Source organism: Spinacia oleracea, chromosome 3, assembly GCF_020520425.1.
Source record: "Spinacia oleracea cultivar Varoflay chromosome 3, BTI_SOV_V1, whole genome shotgun sequence".
Classification (NCBI taxonomy): domain Eukaryota; kingdom Viridiplantae; phylum Streptophyta; class Magnoliopsida; order Caryophyllales; family Amaranthaceae; genus Spinacia; species Spinacia oleracea.
Window position 1 is genome coordinate 83,365,606 of NC_079489.1, and position 19,557 is coordinate 83,385,162.

Here is a 19,557-nt window from a genome sequence, read left to right on the forward strand (position 1 = left end):
CTGCAGTCCAAATGGTGGAATGGCGCTCAATGCTGCAGTCCAAATAATCCACTCAACGGCGTTCTTTCTCTACTCGCAATCAAAACCTAATTTCCGAAATCATTTTTTTCAATTTCTCTAAGAAAAAAGTCAATCGATTTTTGAAATCATTTTTTTCAATTTCTCTAAGACACACACTACTTATATGTTAATTTTCTTTACTTTAGTACTACAATTTAGATTTTTTGTCGTATAATATGTGTATTATATTGTTTAACTATGTAAATGCTAGAGACTATATCTAATTTTTCTTCACATGAACTTTTTGAACAGTTTTTCTAGCCATAACGCGATTGTTAGTTTTTATATAACCTCGCACGCATAGCATGCATATAAGACTAGTAAAGCATAATCAAGCACAAGCATGATATCGTGAGCCATGGGCACCATTTTTTGGAAAAAGAAATGGGCCGACACAACCTGTCACGTCGAAGCACATGGAATACTATAATTACCCTTATTAGCCATAGAAGGATAAACGCAACCATAACCAATATATTTTTGGAAATGTTTCAACTTTGTTTTTGTTAAGGTGAAATATAAATAATATTCCAGGATAAGAGAAAATCAGACAACAATATGGTTGGACTTAGCCCTTGTTCTTTGGGGTTGATATGAACTTAACTTAATTAAATAATAAATAATTAAAAATTAAAAATTAAAAATTAAAAATTAAAAATTAAAAATTAATTAATTAAAAATAGATAAAAAAAATTAATAATAAATTAATTATTAATAATTAATAATCCGTAAATAATTAATAAATAATAATAAAAATGATAAATAATAAATCTATACTAATATATTAAAAGGCGTTTTGAAGAACGTATACGTGTCACGTAGACCTCTCCTTATTACGCCACGTCACCACTAATTAGCATCATGACATGTCATTACAACAAGAAACATCTAATAAGGATCGAACACAAGACCTCTTTGTTAAAAATTACACTTCTTACCATCTTAACCAAATACAACTTATGTAATATCTTTCTATATAAGCAAATATATTCTTTTTACAATAAACATTACATGAATAAAAGTGAATGCAAAAAAGGAAATGATTATTTAATTTATAAATGTACAGTTATTAATTTGAAGAAAAGGATCCGGCTTTGTTTAGATTTTTGGATGTGGGGTTTTACATCTGGGAGGTTGTTGATCGGCCACTAATCTTATGTCACCACCGTAATTTGATTGATTACATCATCTCTACGTGAACATAATTAAAAAAACCCCGAATAAAAGTCAAAACCCGGGATAACGCCAGGGCTACACACTAGTTAATAGTAAAAATAAGTTATACGAAGTATATTATAATAATAAATAATAGTAATAATAGTAATAATAATACTTCATATAAATAACAAAAATAACACGGAGTACGTTGAAATGTTGAATTGAATTGCATTCACCGGTTCTCCTGTAAATGGATCATCCGGAACCACAAGAATCCTTAGTTCGAATTGGATTCCAAACTTATCACCCTGAATCTCTTCGTATCTTTTTTGGTATTTATTAAATGTATCAATTTTTTTTAATCATTTTTATTGTTCTTATTCCTCCTTTTTTCGGATGATGGATCATTTTATCCTAAAGATTTCATTTCAATTGGAATTTGGTAACTTAACTAAATGCTCCTGAATTGAACTGAAGTGTCAAATAAAGCCTAAAACTGCAATTAAACCAAAAAAAACAAAAACAGAGCCTTAGTGGAAAGGGAAGGCAAGTGAGGATGGATACTTGGTTAGAGAAGAGGCCGGATCGAGATCGTATTTATCGGTATAGAGTACGTGTAAAATTCGGGTCTTGGGGTTTTTATTTTAAATATCATGTTGCAATATCTATATACTCCCTCCGTCCCTTAATACTCGCACCGATTTGACCGGTGCGAAGGTTAAGACACTTGAATTGACTTATTAATTTAATGGGTGTTAGTTGATAGTGGAGTATTTTTTTTAATATAGTTAGTGGAAAATGTGTAAGGGATGAGGAGTAGTGAGTGGGGATGTGAATTTTTAAATGATTTCTTGTAGGGAGTAAGGGTGTAGGTGGGTTAGTAGGTAAGTGTGAGAAATAATATAATATTGGTAAAGATTTCCATTTATAGAAGCGGTGCAAATATTAAGGGACGACCCGAAAAGGAGAGCGGTGCGAGTATTAAGGGGCAGAGGGAGTAAATATATTAAAAAGTTGTTTCTAAACATGTTCACGTGCCATATGGCACTCACTTTTGTCTTCTTTTTTTTTGGTTAAATGCGAGTGACTAACATTAATTTAGGAAGTTACCATAGTTTGTTACATCAGGATTAGCATTCCCATGATCAATGTTTATGGGTAAGCTAATGGTAGCATCATTGCTCTCATACACATGTTTAAACAAATCCTTTGGGGGGTTAAGGGGTACAGGCCCAACATGTATGGAATTAGAAATCCTAGCATTCCTAGCCACATGGTTCGCCTCTTTGACTTGTTCCTGAGGTACATTCCGTAGCACGTCTAGCTCTATCTTTTGCAGGGACTCCCTACACAATGAATACACATTAGTGAGTCTGTCCTTCGGTGAGTTCCGGTCATTGATGCTCAACACCACTCTTTGACAGTCCACCAAAATGGTAAGATCTTTCCAGGAGTTTTGAAGGAACCATTTGATGCAGTGGAAGATGGCGATATTTCTGCAGTAAGTGGATTAGTTGCTGTAGTATGGCCCGCCATGCCCGCGAGCCATTGGTGATTTTGTAACCTGCATATAGCTGCATAACCCACAGATAGAGAGTTTTGGCAGGAAAAAGCATCTACTTGGACATAAAAGCAAGAATTTACTAAATCCAGAGGCTTAGAGGAAGGCCTGGTGGTATTGTTCTGCCTAGAATTTATCATTTCTTTTGACAACATTTGGTTCCTTTTCCAAACTCCCGCAATAGGTTTTGATTCTTTTTTAAAGACCCACAGGTTCCTCCTAAGCCAAATGGACCAGGGAGAGTTAATAAAGAGAGCAGGCCACGAGTGGAAACAATATCATCTAGGTCAGTCCTTTTCAGATTATAGACTACCCAATCCTCGAAAGGAGAGTGGTTGTTTGTGAGCCATAAGCATATATTTCTACGTTACTCCGACACTTCGTCTGACGGCGTGTGTCGGTGTCGACAAGACCCGACACTCGACACGTGTCCGGAGAGGTGTCGACACCGGTGTCGAAAAAGAGTCGGGAATTCAGTGTCGGAATCGGGTGGAGAAAAGAAAGGAGTACAAAAATTCAAATTTTGTCATTCAAAATGTATACAACATATAAATCGTCTTACCCAAACCTATGGCACTGGATCTTGAAGATTTTGAAACCCTAGATCTAGCAATTGGAGGCCGGGGTGTTAGGTTATGATACATATGACAAAACATAAATCATGCGGAAAACCTTAATGCCAGGAAACATATTATTTACACATAATCATTTAGCATAATTCAGATGCATACACTTTGTAGCGTGCCCTCCCTAGCTGCGCCCGAACCGAACAAGAACAAGTCTTTAGGACTCCAAGTGTCGTCCCACCGTAGATAGTCCACAGCACGTCCGGATCCGCCTTAAGCTTGACCAACTAGAATCGCCCTTAAGGTTCTAAGAATTTTCGGCTAATAGGCTACAAGTGTTTGGTTGATTTTGTTCCAAAATCTTACCTTTGAATACTTCAATCCTCGATGTAAATATGTGACTCTAGGCACCTATTTATAGAGTTTATGGAAAGGAATTATAATCCTATTAGGATACTAATTAGTTTAATTAGAATTTCATTAAAACTCTTTTAAACTAATTCTATCTTTATTAGGATTAGGATTTAATCAATGAACGAATTCCATCAGCTTTAGGATTCGTATCGAACACAAACGTTGCACGACCACGAGCGTACCGCACAGCCCGCGCAGGCCTTGCGGCCCACACGAGCAGGCGCTGCTCGCAGCCCACGAGCGTCAGCCCGCGCGCGCGCCTTGGCCTTTGCTGGGCCTGGCCTTGCGCTGGGCCTGGCGTGGCCTTGGCTGCGTTTGTGTTGGGCGCTTGGCTTGCTGGACGCGGGCCTGGCTTCGTGATGGGCCTTCGTCTAGCAAGTCTCGACCGATGCTAATTCGTACGATACGCTTCCGATTAAATTCTCGATTCCGGAATTCATTTCCGATACGAACAATATTTAATATTTCCGATTCCGGAATTAATTTCCGTTTCGAACGAATATTTAATATTTTCGTTTCCGGAATTATTTTCCGATTTCGATAATATTTCCGATTCTGACAATATTTCCGTTTCCGGCAATATTTCCGATTCCGGCAATATTTCCATTTCCAATAATATTTTCCGATACGTACCATGATTCCGTTTCCGGCAACATCTACGACTTGGATAATATTTATATTTCCGAAACGATCCATATTTCCGTTTCCGGCAATATCATCGTTTCCGGAGTATTCACTTGCTTGCCTTTGACGATCTCAGCTCCCACTGAAACCAAGATCCGTCGATTCCGAATATCCATAGATGGAGTATTTAATGCCATTAAATACTTGATCCGTTTACGTACTATTTGTGTGACCCTACGGGTTCAGTCAAGAGTAAGTTGTGGATTAATATCATTAATTCCACTTGAACTGAAGCGGCCTCTAGCTAGGCATTCAGCTCACTTGATCTCACTGAATTATTAACTTGTTAATTAATACTGAACCGCATTTATTAGACTTAACATTATATGCATACTTGGACCAAGGGCATTATTTCCTTCAGTCTCCCACTTGTCCTTAGGGACAAGTGTGCATTTCCTAATTCCTTTGTCGCTCGATGCTTGCTCTTGAACATAAGGTAAGAGTTGTCATCCTTATTATGTCCAGAGGTGTTTCTCGGTTTCAGATTTCAACTGATCAAACAAACAGATAATCATAGCCTATGATTCATCTGAGCACGACCATGCATTTTACAGTTTCTAGCTCTCCGAGTGGCCTTGTACAACTTTCAGCATCTCATCCCGATTTATGGGAGGACAATCCCAATCTTGCGATCTTGATATTAGACTTCGTTTGATAGGTGATTACCTGAGCGTTGCCTTTATAGCCTCCTTTTACGGTGCGACGGTTGGTCAACGTCAAAGTAAGCAATTCTCAAACAAGTAATCTCAAATCACTCAGGTATTGAGGATTTAGTGTCTAATAATTTTAATGAAATTTTACTTATGACAGATTTTCATCTCTTACAGTAAAGTTTCATAGGTCTGTCCGATACTAGTCTTCCCAAAGTAAGTATCTATGCAAATGATTACGACATTGCCATGTCCACATAGTTCAAGAAACAGAAGTACTAGTCATCTTGCATTCTAGTCGTCTAACGTTTTCTATGCGTCCATCTTTATAGAAAACTCCGACCAGGGACCATTTTCAACTTTTGACATTCAAGTTCACTTGATAGACATTTCTTAGTCACAGGACTGGTCCTGACAGTCTATCTTGAATATATCGTCAAATTGAAGGGACTCATCATTTAATACTAAACCAAGATTAAATTGAATATGAAAATACATTTCATATATGATAAATGTTCAACCCCAATGTTTTACAACCATGGACCTTAAACCCATCTTTAAAACAGTTCATGGAATTTCAAAGCTATGCTTGATTTCCAGTGCTACAATGTGAGTGTTGCTTCTCACTTGTTGCATAGGTTTAGTTATCATGCTTTGCCAATCTTAATATCCTTTTCATCGAATGTTCTTCGAGATATGATTTGAGTTTGTTTATTATGTGATCTAGTCTTTCTTACTTCGATAGTGGTTCTACGCATTTTGCAATGAAGAACTATCAAGTCAGCATACATGTGATCCACCCAAGTTCAGTGAAGAACTCTTTAACGTAAACAACCCTGTTTTATCGCTTCTTAGGCAATAAGTACTTTTACTTCAACTGTATAGGTTGCTAGTGATGTTTTGGTTGGATTTACTTATCCAAGCAGTTCACAGATATGTGGAAGACTTTCCAGCTGTATCTTAGAACATAGAAATTAATATTTAATTTCCCACGCAACAACTCATGGTCTCCAATCCATGTTGCCATTTTCAAAGCACGATGCTCTATAGCTCGTCCTTGTTAATGGTAAACTCCAAAGGGATCTTGCTTGATCCTTTTCCAGTGTTTATGCGTGAAGCATCAATATTTATCATATCTTTATTTCCTTGAATCAAGAACTAATCTATGTACCTTTTCAAGTACCATAAGTTTTTCTTGATCTCAATCTAGTTGATCCTTACTTAGATCAATAGATATTGGTATATGTTCGTCATGCCTAAAGTCATACGATACGTTTTTGGCGATCCTCGTATTATATCATACATGATAAATTCTTTTGCAGAATAATTCTCAATTGAATTCTATTTATGTAACTTTAGCTCATCTAGTTTCAGTAGATACTAAATCCAGCTAAATTCTTTGACATATAATATAGGTTAAGAATCTCACTTAGATCCTTTGATGTTTAACTTAGTAAATTCTTATACATAGTTCAAACATTCTTTACTTAGATTTATTCACATGGGTCGAATATCTCCGATGGAGTCTTTCGTGTTTGATTTAGTAAATTCCATTACTTTATCTAAAACAATATTATAAGATCTTTGTAAATAGATCTTAATACCCAGTATGTACTAAGTTTCGCCATGGTCCATCATAGATGAATAATTTCAAATCTAAGTCATTAGCATTTGAATGTTATTTCACAATAGAGAGATATGTGTGTGATACACATAGGACCAATTAAGTTTTACGTACTCCCACTAAACTTCTTATATATCTATAAGAATCATGTACATTTTATGAATCTAAAATACTTATTAGCTTCACTAAAATACAGTTCTAATTCCCAATTGCTTGCTTAAATCTGTACTTAGATTTCATAATCTAGCTTTCCTTTTTCAAGCGTTTGTTTGGATCCACAAATCGTATGACATGTCATGTACATAGTTTCTTCCAACATTTGATTGAGGAATACGTTTTGTCATCCAATTGCCATATGTACCAATATGCAATCATTGCTTGAATTATAGACTTGAGCATTATGATTATGCATGAGGTTTCAACACAATCCATGTCATGAATTTGCTTGTAACCTTTAGCAACTAATCTAGCTTTGTGTGTGAACACAATTCCATGTTGGATGGTTTTTATCCTTAAAACCAATTTGCAACCAATTGGTGTAAACCATTCTTGCAAATCAACAAAATTTCAATTTTGTCATCAAAACATTGGTTATGTTTTATGGTCTTTAACCATCTAAAACATTTGAGTCTATACATGGCCTCTAACCATTTTAGGGAATCTACATTTCGTCATAACTTTGTTACAAGTCACAAACTCATTAATCTACATGATAATAGTTAGACTGCAAGTTGTAGGTTTCTTCACTATCTAATAGAAGAATCTCATAGTTTCATTGACCTGAACTCTATGTTTCTTCACTATCTAATAGAAGAATCTCATAGTTTCAGTGACTTGAACTCTATGCCTACTTGGGTATAGAACATCAAACAATAGAATATCAATAGGCACTTTGAGAGTCCTTTGAATATTCTGTTCTCCTTGAAGCACTTGTAAAGTCTTCTAAGAGATGTCTATTCTTTAAAGCCACTTCTAAAGTCCTTAAAGAATACGTGTTCGGATTTTCTAAAGAACTTCGAAAAGCCTCCGGAATGTCCGTCTATGTTTGTTGTTCGCCTCGAATACTTTCGAGGTCTATTTTCTCCCACTTGTCATTTTGAAAACGAATCTCCAAAAGGACATTATTTCGAGCAAACAAACATTATGTTCTCAAAAATTCGTGGTAGAAACAATACCCTTGTGTCTCATTTGAATAAATCACAATGAAACATATATCTATACTTGGGCCTTAGTTTGTTGAATAACAAACACTAAGCTCCCACTGAGTTTCGCAACTCTTTAGATATATATATATATATATATATATATATATATATATATATATATATTTATGAAAAGATATTCTGAAATTACTTTTCAATAGCTTTGACGAATTTGGTTTAGTTTGGTGGTAGTTGAGCATTTTGTTTTTAGAAATTATAGGATAAGTCTTTATGATTCATCATTGATCGAATCAAGTACTAATTGACTTCGATCATTCCAACGTAGATATTTCATATCTTATGGATTATCATTGATGATCATATTTGGTCTTAAAGTAATCATCAAAATGATCTAACCTAGATCTTTATGATTTCTTGCCAAGTGGGATTTATACTTCTGAATCTTTGAATTAGCCAAACAGATTCAAACTTATATCACTTTGAGTAAATAAACCAATATTCACTCAAATCTAGGTGAAATAATAAAGTCATAAAATCTCTTTCTTTAGCTTTGAACTCTATCGTCTAGGCGTTCTAACAATAGTTCATACCTTTTGTTACTTTCAACAAGTAAGACTAGCTTGTCTTGAATTGATCTAGAAATCAATCAACTTTCAAAAGTCCATCAAAATAGAGCTTATGAATGTTAACTTATTGATATGGTCTAAGCAACAATGCCAAAGATTAGTGGAACTCAAATCAAGGGTTTGATTTGAACCTAGTAAAGTTTTTATTGTTAAAGAGTTGTTTGTTTTAATCAAGCATATTGACTCAACCCGTAAATGACCATTTCATTCAAATAAACAAACAAACATTGTTTTTGTTCTTCTGAATGTGAGTCTTTCTGTGTTTGAAAACAGAAATTTAGGTATGCTGATTGTGGAACAAAATAGCCATTAAGTTCCAGCCTTTGAAATGACTTAAAACAAACTAGATGACCCTACAAATAATGTAGCATTGCCATGCTTCATTTCCTACTTGTAGGCCATTAGTGTAGCCTAGCTTCCATTGTTTGAGTTATTACCGAAGTAAGAACCTCAGGCGGTATATGATACCAAGGAAGTTTGATTGCTAGGTCACTTCTCTTTAAACATAAACTTATAGGTAGAAACGGGATCGTAAATTCCTTTCATTTGTTCGTTGTTTTTCCTATTTCTTGTACCCTTTCTTATAGTCTTAAGAATTGAATTCTTCAGTGTTGACTTTTATACTTTGTTTAGACATGTCCAATGTCACCAACAAGGTTCTTTACCATTTTAATTTATGTTGAATATTTTGTTTCAACTAGATGATCTTACCAGAAGCTTCTAAAGTTCTCTAAGCATCGATCTATTCGAATGTCTAGGGACTAGACTCATTCGAGAAATAAATGGACAAAGAAATTAGGTTGTTAACCATTGGTAAAGCTGAGCGTTTAAACTCAATGCTTTATGATCTCAAAATTACATTGTATTTTGAATTCACAAGCACCAATCGGTTTGCCATCCGACTTTGATACTCGAAAACAACCATAAAAGTCGATATAAGAAACGTACATTTTAAATTGCTCACTTTCTCTCATTTCCGTGAATCGTTCTTGGATTCACTACCAATCGAGGAAATTTACTGTTACCTTTCTAAAAGGATTTATTGCAGTAAAAGATATTTAATTATAAACAATAATTAAAACATACATTGAAGCATGCAAAGTCTAAACATTTATCATGAATAATAACTTGAAATTAAAGTAATCATTTTATTCGAATTTATTGTTCTGGCAGGTGTGAATAAAATGATTCCAAGACCCTAAAACCATTGAAGAATTAAGCACATTATGTATTTTGACTCAATTCTAAAATATTTTAGGTAAGCAAAAGCCTTTTGCTAATAGTCTAGAAACTACTCTTGGTTGATAGGTACGTCTAAGAACTTTATTGGGTAAACCTATCAAATTTTCCACGACATAAAAGGACTCCTTACTTATATCGTCGAGTTTCACCAAAACTAACATGTACTCACAATTATTTGTGTACCTTACCCCTTTAGGATCAATAAGTAACACCTCGCTGAGCGTAAAACTATTACTAGATTGATGTAAAGGTTATCCAAGTAAGTGTTATTTTGGCATGGCACCTTTTAACTCAATTTTAAGTTTGGAACTTAAGGCTCTTACTATGTTGGTTAGATTTTAAGTGAACTAAAATCCTTAATCATGCAACATAATCAAGCCACAATCTCATGCATAATTAAGACATATTTAAGAGCAATAAATAACTTAAAGCATGCATAAGATAAATGTGATCTAGTATGGCCCGACTTCATCTTGAAGCTTCAACTTCAAAGTCCGTCTTGAAAATGGTTGGAAACTTCGTCTTAAATTTCACCGTGGGAGGCGCCATTTTCTTCAAACAGGATCAGCTATAATTAAACTAATTACAACTATTTGATGGTACGCAGACCATATTTGAATTGAAAAAACAAACTTTGGTGCATTAGACCAATTACATTCAAATTAATGGTACTCAGACCATATTTTCTATCTTATTTGGGCCATACTAGTCACTTCATAACCTGCAAAACAGTACATATACAATATATATACCATTCACCCAATCATTATCATGAATGGCCCACATAGCTGGTTAGTAAAACACATTGTATGCATCACACAAATATTTGCAGCAATTAATCAAGGGTACCAATAATCTACCAATTATTCAGTCCTTATTAATTCTAATCAAGTTGTTTTAACCTTAAAGGATTGTAGACCTAATCAAGAGTTTATGACTAAAAATGCTCCCACTCAAACCAATAACTTTGTATGCTTTACTAATTTTAAACATAAAAATGTATTTCTAGTCTAACCGGAAACATACAAGTTTAATTAAAATTTAAAGCTCATATAAAATTATAATCGAATCCATTTATTTAATTTATTTTTCAGTTGAATTAAATAAATTTAAATTAATTCAAGGTTTAATTTTAGTAAAATAATTAGTATAAATTAAAATTTATAATAATTATAATATTCAAAATTAAAATCCGAGAAAACAATTTAAATTAATTAATTTTAAAATTAATTAAAATTATTTCTGAACTGAAAATTCAAATTAAAATTCAAAACGACTCAATCGTAACACGACGAGGCACTTGGGCTTGCGCCCAAGCCCCATCGAGTGCACGACTGATCGCACGACCATGGCACAATGCAGCAACAGCTACACGCAAGGGATGCACCGCTCGCTAGGCGCGAGTAATCTCTCGTGGCGAGGCAGCGCTCGTTGGTGCGCGGAGCAGTGCTCGCTGGGCGACCCAGCTAGCGCTCTCCCGCGCGCGCGCCTCGACTTGTGCCACGCCCCATCGCCCACCGCCCATGTACACAGCACACACGCCCAGGCAGCCTCGCCTCGCGCGAGCGCCATGCTCGGTTGCTCGCTGCATTCGTACCGCACGGGCGACGAGCTCCCTTGCTCGTCGTCGCGTGCCCGCACTATACAACACCCCTTAAGGGTAACACGTAGCTTCCATTGCTTTGTGCGTGCAACATTTATGGGCGTTTTTCATAAAAATTTAAAATTTTTAATTCAAAATTAATGACCAATTAATAAAACATATTAATTTCATAATTTTAGGGCGAAAAAATCGAAAATTTATTAATCAAATAATTTCCGATTAACATGGATTCAAATCTAGGTCATAAAAATTTAAAATTTAACATAAATTAACAATTTTTATGGTGGTTTTTAATCATGGATACCTAATTAAATTATTAATTAATTATGAAAATCAAATCAATTCTAAATTATTCGAATTTCAACAAATTAATCATAATTACAAATTAGGTTGTATAATTAACAAGTCTAGGCATTCAAAGTTGTTAAACATATACTGTAGGTCAATCAAAAACTCAAGATTTATCAACAAGAATCGCAAATATTCAATTTAACATCTTAAATTTACAAACTTTTGCGTTCGAAAAACTTAAACCTCCGAAAAGTCATAGTTAGGCTTCGAATTTGGGAATTCTGGGTTCGGCCGAAAAAAATTATTTTTGTCAAAATTTTAGAATGTTTTTTACATGCGAAATTGACACAAAAATCACTCGATTTGGTTGAGTAACGAATATTCTGCCGAAAACCTGCGTACATATAATTAAATAAAGGCAATTTGCAATTAATTAACAATTACGAAAATTAATCACCCCTTTTAATTCTTTGCAAATTTGTAAAATTTAACCATGTCATGCAATTTAGATTATGAAAATAATAAGAGGCTTCTGATACCACTGTTAGGTTATGATAAAAAAACATAAATCATGCGGAAAACCTTAATGCCAGGAAACATATTATTTACACATAATCATTTAGCATAATTCAGATGCATACACTTTGTAGCGTGCCCTCCCTAGCTGCGCCTGAACCGAACAAGAACAAGTCTTTAGGACTCCAAGTGTCGTCCCTCCGTAGATAGTCCACAGCACGTCCGGATCCGCCTTAAGCTTGACCAACTAGAATCGCCCTTAAGGTTCTGAGAATTTTCGGCTAATAGGCTACAAGTGTTTGGTTGATTTTGTTACAAAATCTTACCTTTGAATACTTCAATCCTCGATGTAAATATGTGACCCTAGGCACCTATTTATAAAGTTTATGGAAAGGAATTATAATCCTATTAGGATACTAATTAGTTTAATTAGAATTTCATTAAAACTCTTTTAAACTAATTCTATCTTTATTAGGATTAGGATTTAATCAATGAACGAATTCTATCAGCTTTAGGATTCGTATCGAACACAAACGTTGCACGACCACGAGCGTGCCGCGCAACCCGCGCAGGCCTTGCGGCCCACACGAGCAGGCACTGCTCGCAGCCCACGAGCGTCAGCCCGCGCGCGCGCGCCTTGGCCTTTGCTGGGCCTGGCCTTGCGCTGGGCCTGGCGTGGCCTTGGCTGCGTTTGTGTTGGGCGCTTGGCTTGCTGGACGCGGGCCTGGCTTCGTGCTCGGCCTTCGTCTAGCAAGTCTCGTCCGATGCTAATTCGTACGATACGCTTCCGATTAAATTATCGATTCCGGAATTCATTTCCGATACGAACAATATTTAATATTTTCGATTCCGGAATTAATTTCCGTTTCGAACGAATATTTAATATTTCCGTTTCCGGAATTATTTTCCGATTTCGATAATATTTCCGATTCTGACAATATTTCCGTTTCCGGCAATATTTCCGATTCCGGCAATATTTCCATTTCCAATAATATTTTCCGATACGTACCATGTTTCCGTTTCCGGCAACATCTACGACTTGGATAATATTTATATTTCCGATACGATCCATATTTCCGTTTCCGGCGATATCATCGTTTCTGGAGTATGCCTTTGACGATCTCAGCTCCCACTGAAACCAAGATCCGCCGATTCCGAATATCCATAGATGGAGTATTTTATGCCATTAAATACTTGATCCGTTTACGTACTATTTGTGTGACCCTACGGGTTCAGTCAAGAGTAAGTTGTGGATTAATATCATTAATTCCACTTGACTGAAGCGGCCTCTAGCTAGGCATTCAGCTCACTTGATCTCACTGAATTATTAACTTGTTAATTAATACTGAACCGCATTTATTAGACTTAACATTATATGCATACTTGGACCAAGGGCATTATTTCCTTCACGGGGAAGGCGGGAGAAGAAAAAATATATTAGGGCTTTTGTTGGTGAAGAAAAATCGAGCAACATGCACTCTTTTATTCTTGTTTTCATCGATAATTCACTGCTTGTATCAGCCATGGCTATGGCTTGGCGTCTTCTTCCTTCTTCCCGTTAGTTTTTCCGTTTTGTGCGAGTGGTGGTTGACGTACTGGTTGGGCTTTGTACTTCTTTTTTTCTTTTGTTTTAATAATAATAAACTGGTTGTGGGTTTTTTGGGAAGTGGGAATACCCGCGTGATATTTTTACCCAAAAAATCTCAACTTTCAACTTTCAGCTTTTCTGATTTTTATTTATTATTATTATTTACTTTTTAATTTTTTTAACTTTTAAATCCTTTAGGACTGTTCAACTTTATCCATTTTTAAACCCTTTTATATATTAATCTTCTATCGCATTTTTTATTTTTATTTTAACTTTTATTAATCTTTTTATCTTCAATATATTTTATTTAATAACTATTTTTTTTTTATAAAAAGGGTTGTTTTTTTACCCGACACTTTATAAGGGACCCGTGTCTAAAAAATAAGTCAAGACACTCCTTTGACCGTGTCGGAGTGTCGGTAAATATTTGGATCGGAGTGTCAGATACTCCGACACCCGTGTCCGACACAACACCGACACCCGTGTCTGAGCAACATAGATATATTTAAATATTTAGACTACCCAATCCTGGAAAGGAGTGGTCCTTTTCACTTTTGTCATTCACATACGTATATTTAAATATTTAGAGCCATAAGCATATATTTTTTTAAAAAAAACAGGAATATGATTTCTACAGTTTTGAACCCACGATCTTAAAGAGTATTTCAGAAAGAAACAAAACTTAATAAGTTGTTGTAAAACCCGTTTCTATTGTCTAAAGTTCAGATGGGATTATTGATAAGTACTACGTACAGCTTTGTTTTCCAGACCATTTCAAATTTTCAATGGGAAGTTTAATTGCTGGTAACTTAAGACAAATCACATAGTCATCTTCATCTTTCAACAAAATCAAAGTTGGATAACTTAGACCAAGTCAAATACTCCATGTCTCTTTGATATATACATCGAATTTATAAGGCAACTATTATCCCAAAATCAAACTGCAATCATCCAAGAGTCAAGACTAGGAAAATGTACACAACCAGACGCTTGTCTCTTTACATGAATACCCCAGAAGCCATTTCATTACCACCAGAAGGTCCGAATTCTGGTTATCTAGTACTTCGAGATGAAGAATCCACACCAACCTATATTTTTGGGTTAATCAAGGGATCATCTATCAACGATCTGCCTTTTCCTCAGAATAAGCGCCTCTCCATCAGATACAAAAGCGGCGTTGGAAAAAACTCTCACACTTCTTTTGATGAGGTTTACTTGATTCCTGTCATCAACCAGCCACTTTCATCCAACCGATATTATGCAATCAAAGCAGATGGGAATAGCAAAGGGTAAACACTCATCTTAAAACATCTATCCCTTACTACAATAAATTTACGATTTTCTCATATATATTATTTTTTTCCAATTTGGTAACAGGGAAGTATACGCAAGCTCAAGAGAACAAGACATGGGAATCAGCTGTTTCTGCATCCCAACCATCCGAGATGTAAAACCAAGACCAGCTTTTAATCCGCATGACATATATCAGCAGTTTGATTTCTCTGTAAAAGAAAATTTCCTCAGCGGAAACAGCTTCTATACTAAGGGGGTGTTTGGTATGAAGAATGTTAGAGCCGGAAACGGAATCAAGTAATGGTTTAGGTTACAACTTGTTTGGTATGGGATGTTGGTAACAGTTACCGTTTTCGGAGAGTAATTAATCCCCTTACTTTGTTTCTGCTGTAAACCTTACAGTAACCATTTCCATTCCCCCTCAAACAATTGTTTGCCGCCTCCATTTCTCTCCCTCTCCTTCTCTCCCCCTCTCTCTGTTGAATTTCGATCCGATCTCACAAGTGATTCGCTTCATCTTCATCGATTTTCGGATCAATTAACATCGGGTTCTTCGCAATTTCATTCACAACGGTAGCATTTATCGACTATTCTTCGCAATTTCGTTGATTATTGTTTCATTTTTTGATTTATTAGGTAGTAATCTAGGAAAATTTCTGCATTTTGAGAAGCTGTGAGCTATGATTTGATAAATTAATCATACTTTTTGGATTTTGGCGATTAATCTTTAAAGATGAGTGCAGCACCTTTGTCTTCATCTTCTTCATTTTGACACTAATCTTTAAAGATGAGTGCACCTTTGTCTTCATCTTCTTCATTTTGGCGATTAATCAAAAATCTCAAATTCAACTACTACAACTGTTAATACTCCCACAATCGGCTTACATTTATCAAACACATAATCAATCGGTTATTTTGGAGTTTTTAGTTGTTGGGATTATTTTGGGGTTTTTTAGTTGCTGGGATTATTTTTGGGTTTTTTAGTTGCCGAGTTTATTTGGGGTTTTTTAGTTGCTGGGATTATTGTTTGACCTTGAAATGTTGATATCTTTAGCTAATTTGTTGGGTAGTAGTTCAAGTATGTTATTCCTTTACCTTGAAATGTTGATATTTTATAACAGCAGCAAGAGTAGTATTTTTATGCCAAACAACATGATTTTATAACCAGCATCAGTAGTTTCTTTTGATTTATTCTTTTCTATTGTACATGTATGATGTAGAACATAACACTACAAAATTTATTCCTTTCCTTATTACTTACCAAACATCAAGTAAGGAAAATGTATATAAGCGATTCCTTTCCTACGATATACCAAACAACCCATAATAGTAATACTTAACCTTACCCTTTCCCCTTCTTATTTGTTTTCATTCCACTCCCTTTCCAACATTCATACCAAACACCCCCTAAATCCGTAGCACAGGATGGTCATCCTCCCTATTTTTTACGCAACAAAGGTTGGCATATGGACTCCAAGTCTCTCAAAAATTTGAACATGGGAGACGCTCAAGGTGTTGACTCTTCTCTTAGAGCTCAACTTCCAGACTTTATGTCATCTCAAGAATGTTCAAAGTCTGTGGTTGTTGGCAAGTGGTATTGCCCTTTTATGTTCATCAAAGAAGGGAGGGTAAAGGATCAAATAAAGAATTCCCTGTTCTATGTGATGACACTTGAGCAACGATGGGAGCGGATTTTTACTGTGGAGAGGAGCTACGGTCAGGAAAAGACTATGACAATCGATATCGATGTGGTGGTTCCAACAGAAATTGTAAGTATTGCAGGACATCAGCTAGAAGCGCAAGAAATAACTGAAGCCAGAGGAATGGTTTGGTACAAGGCAGCAGAAACAGAAAATCCGTTGGGGGTGAGCTCGCTGATTGTAGAAAGAATGATGTGGGAAGAAGGAAGAGTTGGATGGGTTAAACACAAGGAAAACTGGATCAGAGTGGTTAAACAAGAGAAATATCAAGGAATAGAAGATTGGAAAACTTATGGTTGCTATTTGCTTGTTGAAAGTTTTGTTCTCAAGAGGAATGATGGGAGCATAGTGCTAACATATGATTTCAGGCACACTCATCAGATAAGAAGCAAATGGGAGTGATTTTTCTAGACAGAGGTAAAACCAATCTTCCTGCAGTTCTGTTCATTTCTGCATAATCCTATATTAACATACACTATACTATACAGTATATTAGCAAATGGGAACGGTTGTATTTATCTTTATAATTAGTAAATTATACTTATATTGTAAATTTGTAATTACATTTCAGAAAAAACAAACAGTTGTAATATTGTACTGTATCTTGTTATTCAAATAAATTCATTTATTTGTGTATTACTTACTAGTGGTAAATTAAAGGACATTGAAATACTTTGCATTTTGCTTGAGTTTAAACAGATTCAGCGTGTATTTAAGCTTCCAATCAACAAGTCGTTTGATCAATAAGGTTTGAATCAAGTAATCAATTACTTTCTATGGCGTAAATATGTACTTACAGCCAACAGGGTAAGTATCACAGACAACTATCGTAGTTCAAAGAAATGTTTATAATCAAATAAAATCATCTGCTTTTAAGAAAATTTTAATATTTCCTTGAAAGAAGGTTTTATTAGAGAAAGTGTCTTTTTCACCAATCATACAAGTCATTGGCTCATGAAATTGGAGTAGATCAGCTGCTGGAGATTGTAGCATTTAAAAAGTCGTCAAAATATCTTAAACTTTCTATGCTAACCATTTTCCTATGTTAAGATCACCTGCAGGCACCATCAGTGAAGTTTACATAGCAAGTTGGTCAAACTAACCAAATCAAGAGGCCATTTCCCTGAGATGGAAATTGTTCACCACCTCTTACTATTTTAATAAACATTAACATAATAAAAATTTATTCCCTGGAAAATGGACATGTCTTTGCACACAAAAACAGAAAAAAAATGGACGTGTACAGCCTCGAGGCAACGGCACTCCCACATAAGTCATAACCACCCTCCAAAAATAAGTATGTAAGCTCAAGCATCTGATCAACAATAAAGTGCAGAGTCAAGAAAGTTTCATAAACCAAAAATATCAGGTAACAAGGATGTTTATAGTAAGCTTTGTGGTCCGACTCAAAAAGTTTCATGGGGAAAAGGTGTGGAGAACAGATACATGGTGCCTAAGCATAGGTTCACCCTATGATTAACTATATGCAAAACAGACTCAAAATTAACTAGAAGCAGGTTATGCAACATTGGAGTTTTTGATACAGATAAATGCACTATCTATGACTCTGTGAGAACCACGTTGAAACTGGTAACCACATTTTCTTTGAATGTGATTATTGTAGACTACTGAGATCTTTAAAAGGTGAATCGTGAATCAATGGCTCGAGATTCAAAGCAGGGCTAGATCAGAAGAGCTTGTAAAGGTGCTTGCAGGAAGTAGATTGCATATGCTGCTAATCTGCTATTGCTTGTATAGTTCAGAAATATGGAAGGTCAGGAATACTACTCTGTGGGACAAGAGGGTTACACAAATACATAAAGTTTACCAGGAAGTCAAATACATAGTTAAACATAGAGCCACAACTGTAGTTAGAAAGTATGTAAGTAAAAAGTTATAGGAATTGGTTTGATTTCTTTGTGTTTAAGGTAGTATTATTAGTGTTGTAATTCGTTGTATTTTAGGCTTGTATTTAGTCTAGTTTGTTCCTATACTTCGGGTGTTTGAGGGAGGTCCTTCCTAGAAGGTCCGCCCTTGTACCTAAAGTTTGTAGGTTGTAACCAATTGTTGAGCAATATACTTTTTACCTTACCAAAAACTATATTCAAGTATATAAAAAGTGGAGATATCTATATGTAGTTGTACATTGGTTTAGTTCTTTGTTAGAACAAGTTTTAGTTGTAGGCTTGTGGCTTTGTTTAGTTTGTTTTAGTTCTTTAGTTTTGGTCTTTCTATTTCGTTTGGCTAATGCTCATCCTGCACAATTTCTACGGAATCCAATCTGAACATCTCACGTGCACTAGTAACGAATATTCCCTCCATCCGAAAATTAATAAGAACACTAATCTCATGACGTGAGTCTATGACTGATGTTTCGGCAATTAAGAAATTCTATTAAATTTACAATTTCTTGGTTGATTATCACAGATTCACAGATTAGAGAAATACGAGGCACAACTATGATGCTAATCACGATGGTTAGTTAATGTAATTGACAATATTCAAATGAAACATTAGACTGAAGGTCAGCAGCCATCCATCTTTGAATATTCTGTAACATGCAAGCTGGTCAAACACTCCAAGTAATATCAAGAAAAATATCTCAGAAAGATGCAGGAAACTGCTAAGAGCTGTATTATATGTGAAAAGAGCAAAGACTTGGCTTGTGTGCGAATCTCCAAATCCTATCCTAACAGGTAGCGACCATAACTATAGTAGTTTCCCAAAATTCAGAATGATGTACTCTCTCCATCCAAAATTAATAGTCACATAAACTATTTACGACAATCATTCAAAGTAAAGTTGCTGGATAACTTAC

At 35.3% G+C, this 19,557-nt stretch overlaps 1 protein-coding gene across 1 annotated transcript; it reads left to right on the plus strand.

The window, feature by feature from the left end:
• Window positions 1–14,453: 14,453 nt before the first annotated feature.
• Window positions 14,454–17,378, plus strand: LOC110804107 (uncharacterized). The gene is made up of 3 exons (XM_022009673.2): window positions 14,454–15,035; window positions 15,124–15,287; window positions 16,447–17,378. The coding sequence occupies exons 1-3, from the start codon at window positions 14,719–14,721 to the stop codon at window positions 17,139–17,141; spliced, it is 1,176 nt and encodes a 391-aa protein (XP_021865365.1). The 5' UTR covers window positions 14,454–14,718; the 3' UTR covers window positions 17,142–17,378.
• The last annotated feature ends 2,179 nt before the right edge of the window (window positions 17,379–19,557 follow it).

What these genes read in the sequence shown, in the direction of transcription:
- LOC110804107 (XM_022009673.2), top strand. Translation starts at nt 14,719, where the DNA reads ATGTACACAACCAGACGCTTGTCTCTTTACATGAATACCCCAGAAGCC. An exon ending in GCAGATGGGAATAGCAAAGG is followed by an intron (nt 15,036 to 15,123) that starts GTAAACACTCAT and finishes ATTTGGTAACAG; the next exon opens with GGAAGTATACGCAAGCTCAA. An exon ending in CAGCGGAAACAGCTTCTATA is followed by an intron (nt 15,288 to 16,446) that starts CTAAGGGGGTGT and finishes ACCAAACACCCC; the next exon opens with CTAAATCCGTAGCACAGGAT.